The 23546-nt window shown below is 39.0% G+C and overlaps 1 protein-coding gene across 2 annotated transcripts in view; it reads left to right on the forward strand.

Moving 5' to 3' along the window:
• The window catches only part of ANAPC1 (anaphase promoting complex subunit 1), a 121419-nt gene that overhangs the window by 36731 nt on the left and 61142 nt on the right, over positions 1 to 23546 (forward strand). For both annotated transcript variants that reach the window (XM_030827304.1, XM_030827303.1), the window contains exons 15-24: positions 622 to 762; positions 1289 to 1349; positions 4916 to 5103; positions 9976 to 10050; positions 13643 to 13911; positions 15193 to 15284; positions 17053 to 17201; positions 22631 to 22709; positions 23320 to 23356; positions 23451 to 23521. In XM_030827304.1, coding sequence (XP_030683164.1) covers positions 622 to 762; positions 1289 to 1349; positions 4916 to 5103; positions 9976 to 10050; positions 13643 to 13911; positions 15193 to 15284; positions 17053 to 17201; positions 22631 to 22709; positions 23320 to 23356; positions 23451 to 23521 — 1162 coding nt within the window. The remainder of the gene's footprint in view (positions 1 to 621; positions 763 to 1288; positions 1350 to 4915; positions 5104 to 9975; positions 10051 to 13642; positions 13912 to 15192; positions 15285 to 17052; positions 17202 to 22630; positions 22710 to 23319; positions 23357 to 23450; positions 23522 to 23546) is intronic.

Genomic DNA, 23546 nt, shown 5'->3' on the forward strand with positions numbered 1-23546 from the left:
TTGCTGGTACTTCATTGTATCTGGAACAAAATGTTTTAAAGAGCCTGGGTCTTGCCGTGTCATCCAGGCTGGAGGGCAGTGACTATTCACAGGCTCACTACAGCCTCAAATTCCTAGGCTTAAGTGATTCTCCTGTCTCAGTCTTCTGAGTAGCTGGGACTATACAGGTGTGCACCATTATGCTTGGCTTGGAGCAGAATGGTTTTGAATCATTACATATTATTGTTTGTTAGACCATATGCAAAAAAAGAAATAGTTAAATTTCCTTGTCCGGCCGGGCGCGGTGGCTCACGCTTGTAATCCCAGCACTTTGGGAGGCCGAGGCGGGCGGATCACGAGGTCAGGAGATCGAGACCACGGTGAAACCCCGTTTCTACTAAAAATACAAAAAGTTAGCCGGGCGTGGTGGCGGGCGCCTGTAGTCCCAGCTACTCGGAGAGGCTGAGGCAGGAGAATGGCGTGAACCTGGGAGGTGGAGCTTGCAGTGAGCCGAGATTGCACCACTGCACTCCAGCCTGGGCGACAGAGCAAGACTCCGTCTCAAAAGAAAAAAAAAAAATTTCCTTGTCCGTAATTTCTCAGAAAACAATTCATTTGTGTTGTATTTATGACTTTTTACAGGTTGTTCTGTTGTCCCCAGTTCCAGAACTGAGGGATTCTTCAAAACTTCATGATTCTCTCTATAATGAGGATTGTACTTTCCAACAGCTTGGAACTTACATTCATTCTATCAGAGATCCTGTCCATAACAGAGTCACCCTAGTAAGTATAAGCATTTGGTAGCTTTCTAAGAGGTGGGCTGGCATTTCAAATTTGACAGAATACAGAATTTTGTCTGAAAAATGACAACAAACATTTCTCATGATTTAAAAAAATCTATTGTGTCATTTTTTGGCACTATTTTACTTTTTACTATACAGTAATTCTGCTTGTTTTCTACAGTTTCTGTATTATTAAAAACTTAGTGAAAACAAAAGCTTGTTGAGTCAGTTGATTTGTATATTGATGTGATTTTTTGTCTTCTCATTAAAAGTAAATGTCCTTTTGATGATGGTGACTCACTGTATAAAGATTAGACACTTTTTATTAAAACAAGCATTTTGGAAAACATTTTGCAAATAATTACATTTAAAGTTTCTGAAATTTGGAAGTGTTCATTTCTGTTTGAAAATTGTTTTTCATTTATTTTATTGCCTTTATAGGCAAAGTCTTGTACCAGCTATTTTTAAGACATTCCAAGACTTAGAACGCACAGATTTTATTTACTTTCTCATTTGTTTCCATCTAGGAACTGAGTAATGGCTCCATGGTTAGGATCACTATTCCTGAAATTGCCACCTCTGAGTTAGGTACGATTGAGAAGTTTCATTTATAATACATAAAGTAATTGTGATTTACATTAATAATTGGGGTTTTTAACATTATTTTGCCATTTTTGAAGCCACTGGATCAAGTTCTTAGCTTTGTAGAGGAGCTTTAAAGAGCTAGGGAGTGCTTTGTGATGTCCACTCTATGTGTGCTCTAAGGCTGGAGTACAGGTGAAGGACGTGCTAGTTCAATTCTCTGAGGTTCTTCTGTTGAGGAATATCGTGCAGTATAATAATATATGGACATGCCGGCTGGGCATGGTGGCTCACACCTGTGAGCCTAACACTTTGTGAGACTGAGGCAGGTGGATCGCTTGAGGTCGGTAGTTCGAGACCCGCCTGGCCAACATGGTGAAACCCTTTCTCTACTAAAAATACAAAAATCAGCCGGTTGTGGTGGCGCACTTCTGTAATCCCAGCTACTTGGGAGTCTGAGGCGGGAGAATCGCTTGAACCCAGAATGCAGAGGTTGCAGTGAGCCGAGATCGTGCCACTGCACTCCAGTCTAGGTGATAGAGTGAGACTCCGTCTCAAAAAAAAAAAAATATATATATATATATGTGTATATATATATGTGTATATATATATGTGTATATATATGTATATAGGTGGACATGCCTCTTGCAAGAACATCTGGGAAACTGGAAGCCTAAGCAACTAAGATATTTCTTGGCATATTAAATGTTTTTTTTTTTTTTCTGTAATGTATTAATGATTTTTTTTTTTTTTTTTTTTTTTGAGACGGAGTCTTGCTCTGTCACCCAGGCTGGAGTGCAGTGGCGCAATCTTGGCTCACTGCAAGCTCCGCCTCCCGGGTTCACACCATTCTCCTGTCTCAGCTTCTCAGAGTAGCTGGGACTACAGGCGCCTGCCACCACGCCCGGCTAATTTTTTGTATTTTTAGTAGAGACGGGGTTTCACCGTGGTCTCGATCTCCTGACCTCGGGATCCGCCCGCCTCGGCCTCCCAAAGTGCTGGGATTACAAGTGTGAGCCACTGTGCCTGGCCTTAATGATGTTTTTAATTTTAAAATAAATATCTCAATTTTCAGATAAATTGTGAAAGTAACATAATTGCCTTAATTCAATAAAACTTAATATTATTGTCAAAATACAATCAGAATTATCTTAATAAATATTGGATTCTGCTTGAATTATTCCTGAGATGCAATTTCAAAAATGCTAGAGGAGAATATTTCTGAACATAGAATAGTAAGCAAAATGTTAGAATTGAAGGGATTTGCCAACAAACGTAGGTTAAGAAAAGAATGCCTGTATGATATAAGGAAGTTCATGACATACCTTGGTTTCAAATCTAACTGCCAAAGCAGGACTTTGGCAGATTGTAGACTAGAATGACTTTTTCATTTTAGGAATTTTCACTGCTGGTAAATGGTATTCCATGTTGATATAGAGATTCCTTGCCTTCTAAAAGATATTTCGTAATCACAAGGCCAGGTACCTAGAAGTATTATAAGCCTAAGCAAAATATATAAAAACAAATAATAATGGAAGAAATTAAATAAATAAAAACAAAAAATCTTACCTCTTTATAGCCAAACAGAAGCCCCGTAGTTTATGCATATAAGTTTATGTACTTTACCTGCAAAGGGTTCTCACACACTCATGCAGCATTGGGTTTACACTTATTTTGGATTCAGCTATGACATACTTGGTTATTTGGTATTTTAATATTATTTGCTTCCAACCTGTGCTGTGTGAGTTTGCACATTGCAAACTGATGGGATAGAGGATATGTTGATGAGGGTGGGCCCAGTGGCATGACAGTGGAAAGGGAAAAAAGAATCCTGGAAGAGAGGATATGCGAGTACACAAACATTGCAGTTTGGGATTTTTTACTACTAAAAGCAGATTTGGGTCTCTTCACAGTGGTAGCCCTGGCCACTCTGAGGGGATCATTGTATGACAGTGTAGTGCTATAATTGATGTGGAGCCATTGAGAATGGTATAAGGCTAGGTGTGGTGGGCTCGTGCTTGTAATCCCCTCCCTTTGGAAGGCTGAGGTGAGGGGATTGCTTGAGGCCAGGAGTTTGAGACCAGCTTGGACAACATAATGAGACTCTGTCTCTACAAAAAGAAAAATAAAATTAGCCAGGCATGCTGGCATGCACCTGTGTCCTTGCTACTGGGGAAGCTTGAGCTGGTGGACGACTTGAGCCCAGGAGTTGGAGGGTACAGTGAGCTATGATTGCACCACTGCACTCCAGCCTGGGGACAGAGGAAGACCCTGTTTCCCCTTACCAAAAAAAGAATGGTGTAAATTATGTGGTATTAACTCTTAACCCTTTTAAGGCAGAGAGCATGTGAAACATTTCAGAAACTGAACGACGTCAGAAATAAAGTTATAAAGCTTTGGTTAATAGGCATGTTAACTCATTTAGAACATCATGTAATGCTAGCTAAGCATTGCTATTCATGGATGCATATATTGAATATTATATATTTACTGAAGTATTTAGGCAGTATTTTATATAAATGTATAAACATAGAAGTTGTATGTTTTTCATAGTGACTTTTTTTTTTTTTTTTGAGACGGAGTTTCGCTCTAGTCATCCAGGCTGGAGTGCAGTGTCGCCATTTTGGCTCACTGCAACCTCTGCCTCCCAGGTTCAGGCGATTTTCCTGCCTCAGCCTCCCGAGTAGCTGAGATTACAGGTGCCCGCCACAATGCCCAACTAATTTTTGTATTTTTAGTAGAAATGGGGTTTCACCATGTTGGTCAGGCTGGTTTTGAACTCCTGACCTCGGGTGATCCACCTGCCTCGACCTCGCAAAGTGCTTAGATTACAGGCATGAGTCACCATGCCTGGCCCATAGTGACTTTTAATTTGTCACCCGAGCTAGAACATCTTTAAGAGTGAAGGGGAGCAGTTAGTAATTGCTGGGCAGTGGATGTAAATCAGGACTGTCTCTGGCAAACTGGGCTATTTGGTTACTTTATTTCTGATTCAAAATTAATGATCGAAAAGCTGTCCTTGGCTGGGCACAGTGGCTCACACCTGTAATCCCAGTGCTTTGGGAGGCCAAGGCGGGTGGATCATGAGGTCAGGAGTTTGAGACCAGCCTGGCCAACATGGTGAAACATGGTCTCTACTAAAAATACAAAAATTAGCCTGGGGCAGTGGCAGACGCCTGTAATCCCAGCTACTTGGTGGCTGAGGCAGGAGAATCGCTTGAACTCAGGAGGCAGAAGTTGCAGTGTGCCAAGACCGCGCCACAGCACTCCAGCCTGGCAGCCTGGGCAATAGAGCGAGGCTCCCTCTCAAAAAAAAAAAAAACAAAAAAAAAACAAAAAAGCTGTCTTCAGATCCCTTTCAAGCCCTATTGAATTCAGTAGTTGGTTTTAGTGGTTTTAGTTTCAGATGATTGGTTAGGTAATGTTTGCATCTCATTGGCTCTTTAATGACAGTTTTCTTTTCATAATAATTGGCCTTTACATAGTAGAAGTTAAAAAAAACTTGGTTATTGAAAGGGGAAGAGAAATGCATGCAGAGTTAGAATACTAAAATTAATCTTTGCTTTTAATAGTACAAACATGTTTGCAAGCAATTAAGTTTATCCTGCCAAAAGAAATAGCAGTTCAGATGCTTGTCAAGTGGTACAATGTCCACAGTGCTCCAGGAGGACCCAGTTATCACTCAGAGTGGAATTTATTTGTGACTTGTCTCATGAACATGATGGGTTATAACACAGACCGCTTAGCATGGACTAGAAATGTAAGTAAATACAATTGTTTTCTTTATGAGTTATTCTGTTAATGTAATGGTTGCATAATTGGTAATATAACATTGAGACTACATAATAGGCATACCATATTCAAAATAATAGAATAATATTAAGGTTTATTGTATCTATATATTGTAAATCAAATCTCAATATTTAATATTAACATTTTACTACTAATTATAATTACTGAGCTTTAGAATGTTAAAGCATATATGACTATTTCTCATTTCACCTTTGTAAAATGACTGCAAGTTATGCTAGGATTAGTGATAGTCTTGGTTTTATTGATGAAGAAACTGGATCACAAAGAAATCACAGATCCGTGATTTTTTTAAAACTATGACTAGACTGCATCTTCTGACTCCTTGTTTAACATTGTTTTCTGAAGACAAGATTGTCTTTTTACACACATGTTGCTTGGGATGTGAAGAGGAAGGTTTGATTTGAGGGAGATTTAAAGTACTTTAGCCTGAATATCTACTCTGTTAATGATATAAAGCCTTACCTCTCACCGTCTTCCCCCAGTAACATCCTTACAGGCCCTTATTAGATTATTTACAAAATCAGCAGAGTGGTATCTTCAGTATTGGTGATCTCCTTCTAGCTTGGGAGATCATTCCCAGGACAACTTTGCCTGGGTCACTCTGAAAAAAAATCACTCTAGATTATAATTACCCCTTTTCCAGGTAGCTCAGCTGTACCATTCCACATGTTTTAGCCTTGTACAGCAAATCCATTTTTTTTTTTTTTTTTTTTTTGAGACAGAATGTCGCTCTGTCGCCCAGGCTGGAGTGCAGTGGCGCAGTCTTGGCTCACTACAGGCTCTACCTCCTGGGTTCACGCCATTTTCCTGCCTCAGCCTTCCAAGTAGCTGGGACTACAGGTGCCCGCCACCACGCCCAGCTAATTTTTTATATTTTTGGTAGAGACAGGGTTTCACCGTGTTAGCCAGGATGGTCTCGATCTCCTGACCTTTTGATCCACCTGCCTTGGCCTCCCAAAGTGCTGGGATTGCAGGCATGAGACACCGCGCCTGGCCAGCAAATCCATTTTTAAAACTTGTTTTTTGTCTTAATTATGAAAGGAAAATGGAGGAATTAAGAAAATGATTATACTACTCAGAGATAACCACTCTAAATATTTTTGATGTTACCTTCTATATAAAAATACCAATGAAAATTTCCCGTATCATTAAAAATTTTTTCTAAAAAATCTCCATCATTTCTTCATAGTGTAGTTTTATCATAATTAACCAATAGCTAATAATTGTACCTTGTGAATCTGTTGTTTTCCTTATGGTGAGTAATTTATAAACATCCTTTTTCATGAATCTTTAACCAATCTCTAGTTACTTCCCAAGAATTGAATCTTAAAAGAAACTGTTGGGTCAAGTAATGTTTGGAAATGGGTTCCCAGGTGACATTCTTACTAGCATCATTTAAAAGCGCCCATATCACCACAGTGTTTATTTGTGATGTGATGAACCTTTGCCAGCTTCCTGAGAAATTTTATCTTATTTCTGTATAAGTAAATGGGAATTTTTTTTCAAAATTTCATCAGTTGTTCATAGTTCTTATTTTTTGTTTGTATTTCATGTCCTTTGTCCATGTTCCAGTCTCTTCTCAGTCCAGTGGCCAAAGTAATCCTGTTTGATAACGTCAGGTTGCGTTAGTCACACCTCTGCGTAGAATCCCCCAGTGACTTCCCATGTCACTCAGAGTAAAGGCCATAGGCTTATAAGATGCCATATGACCTAGCCCTTGCTCACCTTCCTGGTCTTATTTCTTAATGCTTTGCACACATCATCCCAGCCACATTGGCCTCAGCTCTGTTCCCTGAGCACTGCCAGCGTGTTTCTGCCTAGTGTTTGCACTTGATATTACCTCTATGGAGAATGCTTTCCCTCCGACAAGACGTGCTTAGGTCTTTATTCAGATGTCACCTCAGTGCTGCCTGTCCTGTCTCTCTCTGTAGAATTACACCTACCTCCATACCTTTAGTGCCATTTACCTGTTTTTTTCTTCTCACTTAATTAAATATAATATACTATATATTTTACTTATTTTGTTTTGTGTCCCTCCTCCCCCAGCTGGAATGTAAATTCTAGGAAAGCAAAGATTTTTGCTTAGTTTTGTTTGCTACTCTCTCTCTCCAAGACCTGTGGTATTGCCTGGCATAGAAGGATACTCAGTGAACATTTGTTGAGTGAATGCCGTTTTCCATCTGAGTGAGATACTGTTTTTAAGAGTCTGTGTCTATTTCAGCAGATGAAGGAATTGCTGTCTGCAATTTCCTTGAGAAAAATCTTACGGGAAAATAGGGACAATTTTCTTTTCTTTCCTTTCCTTTTTTAAGACGGGGTTTTGCTCTGTCGTCTAGGCTGGAATGCAGTGGTGCTATCTTGGCTCACTACAACTTCTGCCTCCTAAGTTGAAGCGATTCTTGTGCCTCAGCCTCCCGAGTGCTGGGATTACAGGCATACACCTCCACGCCTGGCTAATTTCTGTATTTTTAGTAGAGATAGGGTTTTGCCATGTCGGCTATGCTGGTTTCAAACTTCTGAGCTCAAGTGATCCTCCCACCTTGGCCTCCCAAAGTGCTAGGATTACAGGTGTGAACCACGGTTCCTGGCCTTCTTTTCTTATTTTAAACAATTGTATCCAAGTGACATTATCCCCAATTTTTCTGTTCTTTATTACATGTGAAAAGATTAAGCCTCATAGAAACTGGATTTCTACATTATGAAAAAGCATGTCAGCTTTCTGTAGTTTTGTGTATCATTGTCCTTGGAACTTGTTGATGAGTACAGATTGTTGTGTCCTAGTCTCTGGCAGAGAACCTATGCCCCTTCGCGTTTTCATGTTTTGGGGAGGACTGAGCACCTACCCATTTTTTCCTTTGCAAAGAAGGACATGGCTCTTTGACTTACTTATTGCATGATAATTATAAAGGAAGGAATAAGGAAATCAATTCTTGAGGCCAAGTTGCTTTATTTATAGGACTGCATGGTTAAACCTATGGTATCTTTCGTCCTCATAGTCAAAGCTTAGGATGAAATGGTCCTCATTGGCAAATGGTTTTCATTTCGCTTTGTTCAGATTTATTCTTTTTGTTTTCATATATATAATGTGGTGGAGTACAGAATTTCTGCCAATGACTAGTTACACAATTTTTGGCATTTCTTTATTTCTTTAATTTGCTGATGTGTTAAATAAGCGCACTGGACTGTACATTGTAGGAACAGTTGCATTTGGGGTTAACTTTTTGTGGCTTTTGGGCTGCTCTTTTTTTCGTTAGATAAATATTGAATCCCTGCTGTGGGCCAGGCATGATGCCAGGTTTCTCACATATACCCCAAACAAAACAGATTGTTCCTCTGGAATTGACTGTTTTGGGGGAAACAAAGAAATAATATTTGATACATGTGTTATAATAGATGAAGGGTAAGGGTCCATAGGAGCATATAACAGGGTTGGCTAACCTGAGACACACTGAAAGGGTGAAGGTTAAACAGATCCATGTATGGCACAAAGAGCCATCCTTATCAGGCAGTTTCTACTTTCTCATAACTCCAGGCCTTATGAATCTGATAATTACAGCAGGGACATTCTTTTTGACTGTGGGACTTTGTGTGTGTTATATTTTGGTTGAAGTTTTAGATTAGATACTGTTACATTTGTTGCTTTGATTTCACTGTTATCAGGTTTTTAATAATATATATGAGTTGAGCTGTTTTTTATTTGAATGCTTCACAAGCAAATCTTCTCTCTCAATAACATTCAGTTTAAAAAATCACTTTATTGCTACCTATGTTTAGTTTTTATATAGAAATCAACTCTGTTTAGGTGAGTGAGTTGATAAATGTGTAAGTTCTTCAGCACAGGAAAATAGCCATTGCCATTTATAGAGTTACAGCTTATTAGTTGATGGTCAATGCCCATGTGAAGTAGCTGGCGCAGCAAAGATTATGCCAGGAGAAATTGAAGAAGAGCAACTTGTAGAAAACTGCTTTTATGTAGTTGTATTAGTTAGAAGATAGGCTCACTATTGTAATAGAAGGGCCTCAAAAGATACAATGGCTCAAACACAATAAAAATGTCTGTCTTGCTTACGTAACAGGGCTTAGCAGATAAACAGGCCACACAGTTATTCAGGAACCCAGGTTGGTGGAGGATCTTTTGTCTTCGGTTCAAAGATTGCCATTGGTTGACTGCATTCCAGTCAGGTGGAAGGGGCAAAGAGCCTGGAGGAGCAGGGATAGGACTGGACTGGTCCTGGAAGTGATGACAGTGGCCCATTTATAATTAACTCTGTCAAAGGGTCACACCTAACTTCAAAGGAGGCAGACGTATGTATGTAGTCTGGCTGTGGGTTCAGGAGAAAGAGGAGAAAAAAGATTTTCCAGAGTAGCTGCTTGTCTCTGCCATAGAATTGTTAGGTAGTTTACTGTAGGTGGACTGTAAATAAATGTTTGCCTAGTTTTAACATTTGACTGATATTGGGTTGATCCTTTGAGACTTGGTATATTGTGGATATGCCTAAACTTTCTTTTTCTACCAAAGATGTGATGTAATCTATGTCGTTACAGAAGTAGGAGAGGGAAGGAAACTACCATTAAAATCAGTACTTAGGAGCCCAGGCACTGTTCTAGATGTTTGCATATATTAATATGATTTCATTTCATCTTTACAGTAACCTAGAAGAAAGATATTTAAATAATGACTTTCCAGATCAAAAAATGAGTTTTGATGGCTTTTCTCAGTTTTCATGATTGGCAGAACTGATTTCTGAATCCTTTAAGTTGGTCAGTTGACAGGAATGCATTTATGATTTTTATCTTTTCTTTTGGGGTTACTTTTCAGTTTGACTTTGAAGGATCACTTTCCCCTGTCATTGCGCCCAAAAAAGCAAGGCCTTCTGAGACTGGATCTGATGATGTAAGCATTATTATTTCTTGCTAATATAAATTAATTTATGGGTATTCATACTATTCTTCCACTTCTGTGGTATTCCTATCAATTCCTCTATCTTGCCAACACCTTTCACTTTATTTATTTTAATACTGAATAGCAATTCTTTTGAAGAGTAGGATCTGTTACATTTTCTGTGGTCTTTAATGATTACCTAAAAATTAATATATGTATTACTACATGATTTCAGTTTGGGTTTGTAGACGTTTTATTATCAGCTGATCACCTGAAATGACAGCATTTACCTTTTTTATGCAGTGTTTTTTAAATTAAGGTTCTCAGTCATATCAGGTTCCATGGTATATGGTATATTCCTTTTTTTTTTGAGATGGAGTATCGTTCTTGTCGTCCGGGATGGAGTGCAGTCGCACGATCTGAGCTCACTGCAATCTCCGTCTCCCAGGTTCAAGCAGTTCTTCTGCCTCAGCCTCCTGAATAGCTGGGATTACAGGCGCCCGCCACCATGCCCGGCTAATTTTTGTAGTTTTGGTAGAGACAGGGTTTCACTATGTTGGCCAGGCTGGTCTCGAACTCCTGACCTCAAGTGACCTTCCTGACCTTGGCGTCCCAAAGTGCTGGGATTACAGGCATGAGCCACCACACCTGGCCTCCATGGTATATTCTTAAGTGGTCCAAATATATTTTTTTTAATTGTGGTGTAATTTACAAAAATGAAATACATCTTGAGTTTACAGTTTGATCAGTTTTAATATATGCATACTCATGTAACCTACACTCCTATAAAGACACAGAATATTTTTATAACTCCATAAAATTTCCTTGTGCAGTTTTGTTTTTTTTTTTGAGATTTTTTTTTTTGAGACGGAGTTTCGCCTTATCGCCCAGGCTGGAGTGCAGTGGCACGATGTCGGCTCTCCACCTCCTGGGTTGAAGCGATTCTCCTGCCTAAGCCCCCTGAATAGCTGGGATTATAGGCATGCGCCACCACGCCTGGCCAATTTTTGTATTTTTAGTAGAGATGGGGTTTCACCATGTTGGTCAGGCTGGTCTTGAACTCCTGACCTCGTGATCTGCCCACCTCGGCCTCTCAAAGTTCTGGGATTACAGGCATGAGCCACTGGGCCCGGCCCCTCTTGCTGTTTTTAATTAGCTTTATTCTCTTCTTCCAGCAATCACTGATCTGAATTCTGTCACCATATCTTAGTTATACCTGTTCTAGAACTTGATGTAAATAAAATAATACAGTATCTAATCTTTGGTATAAGATTTATTCAGCATAATGCTTTTGAGATTCATTCATATTGTTACAGATACCAATAGTTTGTGCTTTTTTATTGCGGAGTAGTATGAATATACCATAGTTTGTTTATCCATCCTTCTTCTGCTGGTAGATATCTAGGCTATTTCCATTTTTTTTTTTTAAAGTCTTATGAATAAAGCAAGCTACTGCCAGAATTCACTGGCAAGTCTTTGTGGATATATATTTTCTTTTTTTTTTTTTTTGAGATAGAGTCTTGCTCTGTCATCTAGGCTGGAGTGCAGTGGCACGATCTCGGCTCACTGCAACCTCTGACTCCCGAGTTCAGGCAATTCTCATGCCTCAGCCTCCCCAGTAGCTAGAATTACAGGTGTGCGCCACCATGCCTGGCTAATTTTTGTATTTTTAGTAGAGACTGGATTTTGCCATGTTGTCCAGTCTGGTCTCAAACTCCTGGCCTCAATAATCCGCCCACGTTGGCCTCCCAAAGTGCTGAGATTACAGGTGTGAGCCACCATGCCCTGCCCGTGGACATACATTTTCATTTCTTTTTTTTTTTTTTAAGAGACGATGTCACTCTGTTGCCTACGCTGGACTGCAGTGATGCTATCATAGTTGACTGTAATCTCAAACTCCTAGACTCAAGCCATCCTCCTACCTCAGCCTCCAAGTAGCTAGGACTACCGATATGCTCCATCATGCCTGGCTAATTTTTAAACTTTTTTGGTAGAGACAAGGTCTTACTATAATATGTTGCCCAGGCTGGTCTGAAACTCCTGGGCTCAAGCAGTCCTCCTGCCCCTATCTCCCAAAGTGCTGCGATTACAGGCGTGAATTTTAATTTCTTTTAATTTAATTTAATTTCTTTTAAATTAAAATTCACATCTGTAATTTTAATTTCTTTTAATTTAATTTCTTTTAAATGAAAATTCACGCCTGTAATCACAGCACTTTGAGGGGTAGGGCAGGAGGACTGCTTCAGCCCAGGAGTTTGAGACCAGCCTGGGCAACATATTCTAGTAACACCAGTTGTCTACCAAAAAAATTTAAAAATTAGCCAGGCATGATGGCGTATAACCTGTAGTCCTAGCTACTTGGAGGCTGAGGTAGGAGGCTGTTAAACACTCTTTCATGTGCTCATTAGCTGCTTATGTATCTTTTTGTGAAGTTTCTGTTCAAATCTTTACCTACTTGTAAATTAGATTTTAAAAAATATGTAAGCTGTTGAAGTTCTTACATGTTCTAGACATGAGTTCTTGACCATATTTTCCCTTAGAATGTGGCTTTAACAGTGTCTTTGATGAGCAGAATTTTTTATTTTAGTTATCCAATTTATCATTTTTTAATTTAATTTAATTTTATTTTTTGAGATGGAGTCTCGCTCTGTTGCCCAGGCTGGAGTGCAGTGGCATGATCTCGGCTCACTGCAAGCTCCGCCTCCCGGGTTCATGCCATTCTCCTGCCTCAGCCTTCCCAGTAGCTGGGACTAACAGGTGCCTGCCACTATACCTGGCTAATTTTTTTGTATTTTTTTTAGAAGAGATGGGGTTCCACCATGTTAGCCAGGATGGTCTCGATCTCCTGACCTCGTGATCCACCCGCCTCGGCCTCCCAAAGTGCTGGGATTACAGGCGTGAGCCACTGCACCCGGCCCAGTTTTTTCTTTTATGGTTAGTTCTTTCTGTATCTAGTCCAAGAATTTTTAATTTAGAATAACACACTGTATTAAGCCTTATAAAAACACCAGTAAATTCCAAGATCTGGAAATAGCATAAACCACATTCTCTGATCCAAATGCAGTAAATCACAAGTAGAACCAAAATAGACTGAATATTTGGAAAATGTAGTCCAATCAGTCTGAATATAAAAATCAGTTGATTATTAGATTATATTACTAGCCCCAGCATCTTATACATGTGGAAAGATGAATACATCAGCTGAATGCAGGTGGACCTTCCTTCTTACCAAAACACAGTTCAGTGTAGTAGCCACTAACTTGCCATCTACTTTTCCTATAAAACCTAGCCTGAGATAATCTTAAATTTTCTCTCTCAATCTCTACCTAAATAGTGTAATTCTTCTCCGAATGTCTTTCCTAAAAGGGCATGACAAGATTTTTTTTAATGGTTTTTAAAGGTGGCCTGCCTTAACGTTTATAACGTTTATAACTGGCTTGCTATTTTATAGTTACTTCATTCTTAGCATTGTCTTTTTTTAATATACTATTAGATCAACTTAATGTGAAAATGAAACTTGAATTGTTTTAAGTGAATTAATTTTCTTATGATATTATAAGGAGGTATTATTTTTAAAAATTAATATTCTTTTTATTCTTCTCAGGACTGGGAATATTTACTAAATTCAGACTACCACCAGAATGTTGAGTCTCATCTTTTGAACAGATCTTTATGTCTGAGTCCTTCAGAAGCTTCACAAATGAAGGATGAGGATTTTTCACAGAATCTCAGTGTGGATTCTTCTACACTTCTCTTTACTCACATACCTGCAATTTTTTTCGTTCTTCACCTTGTGTATGAGGAGCTCAAGTTGAATACTCTAATGGGAGAAGGGATTTGTTCACTTGTTGAACTTCTCGTTCAGTTGGCAAGGTAAATTTGTTTGTAGGTTAGAAACTGCCAGGAAGTCCTGAGATGACTGTCTTTTCCATGATATCATATAGGGACCTTGTAAATAATTTTCTGAAATCTACCTTCTCAGAAAACTAGGGCATCTCTGTAAACCACAGAATTGTTTGAAGATACTGGTTTTGTAAGGGCCTGTGAGCCATGCAGGGATTTTTAGTCTTTATCCTGAGATTAGTGGAAGGTCACGAAAAAATGGAGATGACCTGCTCAGATTTTCATTTTGACAGATGACTGACTGGCTATACTGCGGTGGGAGTTCTAGAATAACGTCTGCTGTTTTGTAATATCCACATTCAAATAGTGCTTTATAGTTGACAAAATCATAGTTTACATATAAAGTCTCAAACAAGGTAAGTTTCCTATTTTAGTGATGAGGAAACTTGCCTAAATTTGTTTCCTGGGATATGAGTGTTTGATAGTTGTAGACTCATTTTGCTATGCTATCCTTGTTGCAGTCTGAGGTTGTCCCTGTCTTTGAGGCACTCATAGTAGATCCACAATAAGATAGTTCTAATAATATGTTTCAACACCTTTCAAGAGTTTGAAACACCTTGTATATGGCTCAGAATTCTAGGGTCATACTTATGTGTTGTTTGACCTTTATGACCTTTGGTGATAAAGAAGTTGAATTTGAATTGAAATGTCAGCCTCTGAGTTAAGACATAGTACATTTTCTAATTTCTGTTGTCTTTTTTGAGATCTTGAAATTCAATCCTGAGACATGGCAGTTTTAATCAATGGTAAATATCTCTTAGGATGTCATTACTATCATGAAAATTCTTTTGTAATTAAGTAATTTCCAAACCATAATCATGGCTCTCTGAAATACGTAATGTGTATGATGTTTTACATTTTATCAGGTTTTTTTTTTTTTTACATATTTTATCTTATTTAATCTTTAAAACTTCAGAGTAAGTGAGCTGGTATTGCCCCATTTTCTAGAAGAAAATACTGAGGTTTATAGACATGACTTATGGAAGATCACACAGCTAATAAATAGCAGAGGAGGAACTAGATCACGGTGCTTTTACTGTAGTTTTACTTCCACAAAATTTAGCAAAAAGAGATTGGGTTGCATTTGTCACACTGGGCACTTTAAAGTCCAAAAATACAATAGAGAGACTCTAGATTTGATTATCTTTCTCATAAGTTTTTAAATTGAAAGATTCAACTAATGAATCCTTCCAATTCTGTTGGGAGAAAGTGCTGTAATACCTTCTTTTTTACATGCTCTTACTGTTTTAGGGACTTAAAATTGGGGCCTTATGTAGATCATTACTATAGAGACTACCCAACGCTTGTCAGAACTACTGGACAAGTGTGCACAATTGATCCAGGTAAGTCGTCGTGCTTTTAAATATTTTCTAAACAGTGTAGTGATATTTCCTTGTATCTTTCTCAATGAATAGCAGAGGATGTATTTCTTACCATTAGCTTCTAAGTCAGGGGCAGTGCCTTTCCACCAGGCAGATTTTAGTTCGTAGTGCTTGTTTTCTGACACTTAGTAAGCCATAATATCTTCAGTGTATAGGGAAAGTGTTACCCATCTCTAAGATTCTGACTTGCAAAAGTCAGAGAAAGAGCTTCCAGTGTCAAGGATGCTTTTTTGTTTTTTGAGACGGAGTCTTGCTCTGTCGCCCAGGCTGGGGTGCAGTGGCGCAATCTCGGCTCACTGCAAGCTCTGCCTCCTGGGTTCACGCCATTCTCCTGCCCCAGCCTCCTGAGTAGCTGGAACTACAGGTGCCCGCCACCACACTCGGCTAATTTTTCTGTATTTTTAGTAGAGACAAGGTTTAACCGTGTTACACAGGATGGTCTTGATCTCCTGACCTCGTGATCCACCCGCCTCGGCCTCCCAAAGTGCTGGGATTACAGGCGTGAGCCACTGCGCCAGGCCGCCAAGGATGCTTTTAACTTAGACTTGTACCGTACAGTTAATACCACTAACCATATGCTACTTAAATTCAATTAAAATAAAACATATATTTCCTCAGTGTACTAGCCGCATTTTGAGAACTCAGTAGCCACATGGGGCTAGTGCTACCATATTGGACAGTGCAGATACAGACACAGAACATTTCCATCACCACTGTACTATCCTAGACCCTGAGCTAAAGGTACTGAAATTTGGGGCCCAGTTGTTCGAACAGAGCTGAATCCTGGATGTTTCTTTTGTTTTTTTCACCTTTAGGGTTAAGGCAAAATTTTGGTTACATTCTTTTTTTTTTGTTTTTTTTTTTTTGAGGCAGGGTCTCACTCTGTCGCCCAGACGGGAGTGCAGTGGTACGATCTTGGCTCACTGCATCCTCTGCCTTCCAGGCTCAAGCGATTCCCCTGCCTCAGCCTCCCAAGTGCCTGGGATTGCCTGGGATTACAGGTGTGTGCCACCACGCCTGGCTAATTTTTGTATTTTTAGTAGTGATGGGGTTTCACCATGTTGGCCAGGCTGGCCTCGAACTCCTGACCTCAAGTGATCCACCTGACTCAGCCTCCCAAGGGGCTGGGATTACAGGTGTCCACCACATCTAGCCTTTGGTTAGATTCTTTATATGCCTTGGGAACAAGAATTTGCTAACTTTCCATCCAGGATGGGATAAAATAGAAGTCATTTAAATTTTACATTTAATAACATAGTTACTTATGTACTGTGGCAGAAAACATGAAGCATTTTGGAGAATATGGAAAAACGTTATTCCTTTTTTTTTTTTTTTTTTTTGAGACAGAGTCTCGCTCTGTCTCTTAGGCGTGATCTCGGCTCACTGCAACCTCCACTCCTGGGTTCAAGTGATTCTTCTGCCTCAGTCTCCCAAGTAGCTGGGACTACAGATGCGCACCACCAGGCCCAGCTAATTTTTTTTTTTTTTTTTAGTAGAGACAGGGTTTCACCATATTGGCCAGGCTGTTCTTTAACTCCTGACCTCGTGATCCACCTGCTTGGGCCTCCCAAAGTATTGGGATTACAGGCGTGAGCCACTGCACCCGACTGGAAAAATATTATTCTAGTTGTTTCAAAATGACAGGTAACTGTTGGTCATCTTCCGTTTAAAATAAAATGTTGTCTTAATGTATTTTTGTGTCTTTTTGAATATTTATCTAATTTTAAAGGTCAAACAGGATTTATGCATCATCCATCATTTTTTACGTCTGAGCCACCAAGTATTTATCAGTGGGTGAGTTCTTGTCTGAAGGGTGAAGGAATGCCACCTTATCCTTACCTCCCTGGAATCTGTGAAAGAAGCAGACTTGTAGTCTTGGTATGTATGTGGAGTGTTACTACCTATCTCCTTTTTCTTTTAAAATTTAGTTTTAAAAAGTACACCTAATATTAAGTTTTTCTTTCTGTGTATAGTTCTGTGAATTTCAGTACGTGTATAGATTCATGTAATTACTACAATTAGGATATGGAACATTTACATCACCTTCAAAAATTTCTCTCATGATTTTGATTTATCCAAGTTGTTTCCTGTATCAACAGTTCATTGCATTCTATGGCTAATTAGTAGTTTATTGCATGAATGTGCCATAGTTGGTTCTTCATTCAAGATAATTGGGTTGATTTCAGTTTTTAGCAATTGTAAATATAGATGCCGTCAGCATTCATGCTTAGCGTTTTATGTGAACATAAGTTTTGCTTTCTCTAGGACAGGTACCTAGGAGTAGGATTGATGGGTCATATAGTTAAGTTTATATTTTGTTTTTAAAGAAACTGTCATCTGTTTTCCAGAGTGGCTCTTCCATTTTACATTTTTACCAGCAATATTTAAGAGATCATTTACCTGCATTCTTGTTGGTGTTTGGTATTGTCACTCTTTTTTATTTTTGTCTTTCTGAGAGCTGTGTAGTTATACCTCATTGTGGTTTTAATTTGCGTTTTCCTAATGGCTAATGATGTTTTGAGGGTTCTAGGTATGAGGTTTTGTCAGATATGTGGTTTGCAGATATTTTCTTCTAGTTTCTACCTTGTCTTGTCTTGTCATTCTCTTAATACATCAAAGAGCAAAAGTGTTTAATTTTGATGAAGCTAGTTTATCTGTATTTTTCTTTAATGGATGTTGCTTTTAGTGTCATGTCTAATAATTCTTTGTTTAACTTCAGGTTTTGAAGATTTTCTCCTGGGTTTCTTTGCATGTTTTACATTTAGATCTCTAATCCATTTTGTTAATCTTTTATAACATGTCAGGTTTTAAGTCAAGGTTTTTATTATTTCATTTGGATATCCAGTTCTTTCAGCACTATTTTTTGAAAAGACTATCCTTTCTCTATTGCATTTGCACTTTTGTCAAAAGTTAATTTGGCCACATTCTTGTGTGTCTGTTTCTGGACTTTCTATTCTGGTTCACTGATCTTTGTGGCTGTCTGCTATAATTACTGTAGCTTTATAGTAAGTCTTTAAAACTGATTAGCGTTACTCCTCCCTTCATTACTCTTCTTGCCTTTTCATACTGATTTTATTTTTATTTTTATTTTTGAGACAGAGTCTCACTCTTGTCACCTAGGCTAGAGTGCAGTGGAGTGATCTCAGCTCACTGCAACCTCCACCTTCTGGGTTCAGGCGATTCTCCTGCCTTAGCCTCCCAAATAGTTGGGATTACAGGATCCCGCCACCACGCCCGGCTAATTTTTTGTATTTTTAGTAGAGACGGGGTTTTACCATATTGGCCAGGCTGGTCTCGAACTTTCAACCTCAAGTGATCCGCCCGGCTCAGCCTCCCAAAGTGCTGGGATTACAGGTGTGAGCCAGTGCGCCTGTCCCATACTGATTTTATAATCAGCTTGTCTATAGCTACAAAGAAAAATCCTGCTGAAATTTTTTTCAAAGAAACACTTCTTTATTTATTTTTATTATTTTTTGTTTACCTCTAGCTGCAAATCTCATGATTTATTTATTTTTAGAAATTAGTTTGTTATTACTGGTTAATACATGTCCAAGATAAAACCTTCATATAGAACCATAGGGCTGTAATGGTGGATAAGGTAAGTTTATTGGCATACCTGTTCCTCAGTCCCCCCATCCTGGAGCAGCCTGCTCATAGGCCCCTTGTGGGCCTTTCCAGGTGGGGTCTTCCCAGGCTTGCAGGAGAACCATATGCTTTTGTCCCTTCTCTCAAATGTTGGCAGACTGTAAATGTCTTTGCCCCTGCCCTTCTTTTTCTTTACTCTATGTTTTGCCCTGCTTCATGGCGAGAAGTGCTTCAGAGTCCCCCCATGGCTCCAAAACAGACATACAGAATGAGGGTTCTGTTTTAAAAACACATATTTTTTTAATGATAGCAAAATATATATTACATAATATTTGTCGTTGAAATTGCTATTATTATTATTTCTTGAGACAGAGTCACTCTGTGCCCAGGCTGGAGTGCAGTGGCACAATCTCGGCTTACTGCAACCTCCGCCGCCTAGGTTCAAGCGATTCTTCTGCCTCAGCCTCCCGAGTAGCTGGGATTACAGGTGTGAGTCAGCAAGTCGGGCTAATTTTTGTATTTTTAGTAGAGATGGGGGTTCACCATGTTGGCCAAGCTGGTCTTGAACTCCTGACCTCAGGTGATCTGCCCACCTTGGCCTCCCAAAGTGCAGAGGTTACAGGCGTGAGTCACTGCGCCCGGCCTGAAATTATTTTTGAGTGTTCAATCCAGTGGCGTTGAATACGTTCACATTGTTATGTTGCCATCACTACTGTCCGTACCCAAGACTTTTTCATTATCCCCAACATAAACTCTGTACCTGTTAGACAGTGACTCCCCATTCCCCTTCCTCCCAGGCCCTAGTAATTCCGTTCTGTTTCTTATGAATGTGTCTCTTGTAAGTACCTTATATTATGGGAATCAAGCAATATTTGTCACTCTGTGTCTGGCTTATTTCACTTAGCATAAGGTTTTCAATGTTCATCCATATTGTAGCATGTATCAAAGTTACATTGTTTTAAAGGCAGTATTCTATATAGTATTCCATTGTATGGATATACCACAATTTATCATTTCACCTGATGATGGACATTTGGGTTGTTTCCACCTTTTGACTATTGTGAATAGTGCTGCTGTGAACCATGGGTATGCAAATATCTGTTCAAGTCTCTGCTTTCAGTTCTTTTTAATATATACCTGGTGGTGGAATTGTTGGGTTATATGGTAGGTAGTTCGATGTTTAACTTTTTGAGGAACTGCTAAACTCATTTTCATAGTGGCTATACCATTTTACATCCTTATCAGCAATGCAAGAGGAAGGGTTCCAATTTCTTCACAGTCTTGCCAACACATATTATTATTTTCTGTTTGTTTTTTTAAAAATTATAGCCATCCTAGTATTTACGAAGTGATATCTCATTGTTTTGATTTGCCTCCTTAATGATTAGTGATGTTGAGCATATTTTCATGTGTTTATTGGCCATTTACGTATCTTCTTTGAAGAAATATCTATGCAGATCTTTTGTGTATTTGAAAATTGGATTTTTATTTTTGAGTTTAGGCATTTTTATGCTCTAGATATTAATGTGTCAGATACATGATTTGCAAATATTTTCTCCCATTCCATAGGTTTTTCTGTGAATGTCTTTTCAGTAAAACTGGCATGAGTGCTCAGTTTACCTCTCTGGCCTTTCATCTTAGTTTTATCCTCTTGGTATTCCTTTATAACTTGTCAGCTCAGAGATCTATTTATAAAAATATGAATTTATTTTTATTTATAAAAATATTCTGAAAAATATCAACAGAAGCCCTTGTTGATAGGTTTTTGGTTTTGTCATTATAAGTTTTATTGGACTCTTTTTATTTTTTATTTTTTTAATTTGAGACAAGGTCTTACTCTGTCACCCAGGCTAGAGCGCAGTGGTGCAATCATGGCTCACTGCAGCCTCAACCTCCCGGGGCTCAAGCAGTCCTTCCACCTCAGCCTCCTGAGTAGCTGGGACCACAAGTGCACACCATCACACCCGGCTAAAGATGGGGTTTTGCCATATTGCCCAGGCTGGTCTTGAACTCCTGACCGCAAGTGATAAATTTTTTTTATGTGATGTTTAGCTAATGAGACATTTGTAGTAACCTTCTAGCTTATGGTGACTCTTTTCTATTGAGTCACTTGTATATGCGGAGATGGCATTGTCTGTGTACCATTTGTTGAAATGAGGGAAAGGAAGGAAGTGAGATAACATTTATTGGGAGCCTGTTGTCTTCAAGGAACTTTATGTATGTTTTCTCATTTAATAGAGATCTTACGTACTTTTGTGTTTGTGTTATATGTTGAATATTTTAACTTTTTTGAGAGACTTTTTCCTTTGTCTTAGCTTTTTCTTTTCCTCTTCAAAGCAAATACCACTACAGCTCTGTACTACTAGATACTTCTTAGATAGTGAGAGAGCACTATTCGATACCTGTTGGAATGACTGAAAATAACTTTTGGTGAGGATATGGAGGAACCAAAACTCTCATACATTACTAGTGGGACTGCAAAAGTGGCATGGCACTTTGGAAAACTGGCAGTTTCTTGTGAAGTTAAACATACACTTACCATAAGACAAATCCCAACTCCTTGGTATTTACTTAAGAGAAATGAAAACATATGCCTACACAAAGACCCGCATGTATGTGAATGTCTTTGGGGCCAGGCGTGGTGGCATAATCTCAGCACTTTGGGAGGCCGAGGAGGGCGGATCACGAGGTCAGGAGATCGAGACCATCCTGGCCAACATGGTGAAACCCTGTCTCTACTAAAAATACAAAAATTAGCTGGGCATGGTGGTGCATGCCTGTGATCCCAGCCACTCTGGAGGCTGAGGTGGGAGAATCGCTTGAACCCAGGAGGCAGAGGTTGCAGTGAGCTGAGATTGTACCACTGCACTCCAGCCTGGCGACATAGTGAGACTCCGTCTCGAAAAAATAAATAAATAAATAAATAAAGCAGCTTTGGTCATAATGACCACAAACTGGAACCAAATGTTCATCAGTTTTTGAGTAGGTAAACAAAGTTTGGTATGTCTATATAATGGAATACTACTCAGCATGAAAAGGAAGAAACTAGTGATCCTTGGAGAGATGTGGATGAATCTCACAGACTTATGCTAAGTTAAAGAAGTAGCACAAAAAAGACTACATATCATATGATTCATTTACATGAGATTGTAGGATAGACAAAACTGTAGAGCAAGAAAACAGGTGAATTGTTTCCAGTGCTGGGTGTAGGAGGAAAGGATTGACTACGAAAGGAACAAGGGAACTTTTTGGTGTGATGAAAGTATACTATATTGTGAGTGTGGTAGTGGTTATGTGATATAACATTTATGGAAACTCACAGAGCTGTACACCTAAAATGGATGAATTATTCTATGTTGTAATTATTTTCTAGTTATACTTCAGTTATGTAGCTAGGTGTGGTGGCTCATACCTGTAATCCCAGCAGTTTGGGAGGCTGAGGCAGAAGGATTGCTCGAGGTCATGAGTTTGAGCCCAGCCTGGGCAACACAGCAAGACTCCGTCTTTACAAAAAATAAAAATAATATAAAAGAATTAGCTGGGCATGGTGGTGTGTGCCTGTAGTCCTAGCTACTCTGGAGACTGAAGCAGGAACATTGCCTGAGCCAAGGAGTTTGAGGCTGCAGTAAGCTGTGATTGTGTCACCACACTGCAGCCTGGGTGACAAAGTGAGATGCTGTCTCTGAAAAGAGAAAAATAATGTTAATTTTCTTCTTTTGCAGAGTATTGCACTGTACATACTTGGTGATGAGAGCTCGGTTTCTGATGAATCCTCACAGTATTTAACCAGAATAACTATAGGTAAGTTGGTGCAATGTTGCCTCTGGAAACAAATTTTTGTAAATGTCAATATCAGAATTGAAAAAAGAATTGAATTGTTCTTGTTTGCTTTGGCGGCCATGTCTTACCTTTTTAGTACTGTTCTGGTCTGTTGCGGTCTGTTGTCCACAACTAATTTTCAGGTATCAGGATTACTTAAAATCTAATAAATCTTGTATTTTCAGTGCAAGTAAAAGGACTATTTTAGCCTGAAGGAAATTATTGTACCATTGACTCTTGAACAACATGAGTTTGAACTGTGTAGGTCCACTTACAATGAAATTCTTTTCAGCCAAATGCAGATAGAAAATGCAGTATTCTCTGATGTGAAACCCATATGCAGGTTCTGCAGGGCCAATTGCAGGACTTGAGCATGCACGGATTTGGGTACACATGGGGTGTCCTAACCAGTCCCCTGAGTATTCTGAGGGCCTTGACTGTACTTTTCAGCCTGCCACAGTATTGCTTATTTTATTATTTTTTTTAGATGTTGTTTGCTAATGGATTCTTATTTTCAAATGTCTTCTACATGTTACATGTTTTCTTTACCAGGATGACTATCAAAATTAAGTTTCATTTTGTTGCCTTTTAGCCCCCCAGAAGTTGCAAGTAGAACAAGAGGAAAACAGGTGACTTTTATTTAGACTGTGCTTTTATGTCAGACACTTAAAACAATATTATTTACTGTTCTGCTTAATAACTTTATGTTTTATTCTCTTATAGGTTTAGTTTCAGGTATTCTGCGTCCGTTTCTAGTCTAGCTGAAAGATTGGTTGTCTGGATGACTAATGTAGGTGAGAGCTTCTTTGTTACCTCCTA

This window comes from Nomascus leucogenys, chromosome 14 (assembly GCF_006542625.1).
Source record: "Nomascus leucogenys isolate Asia chromosome 14, Asia_NLE_v1, whole genome shotgun sequence".
Lineage (NCBI taxonomy): Eukaryota > Metazoa > Chordata > Mammalia > Primates > Hylobatidae > Nomascus > Nomascus leucogenys.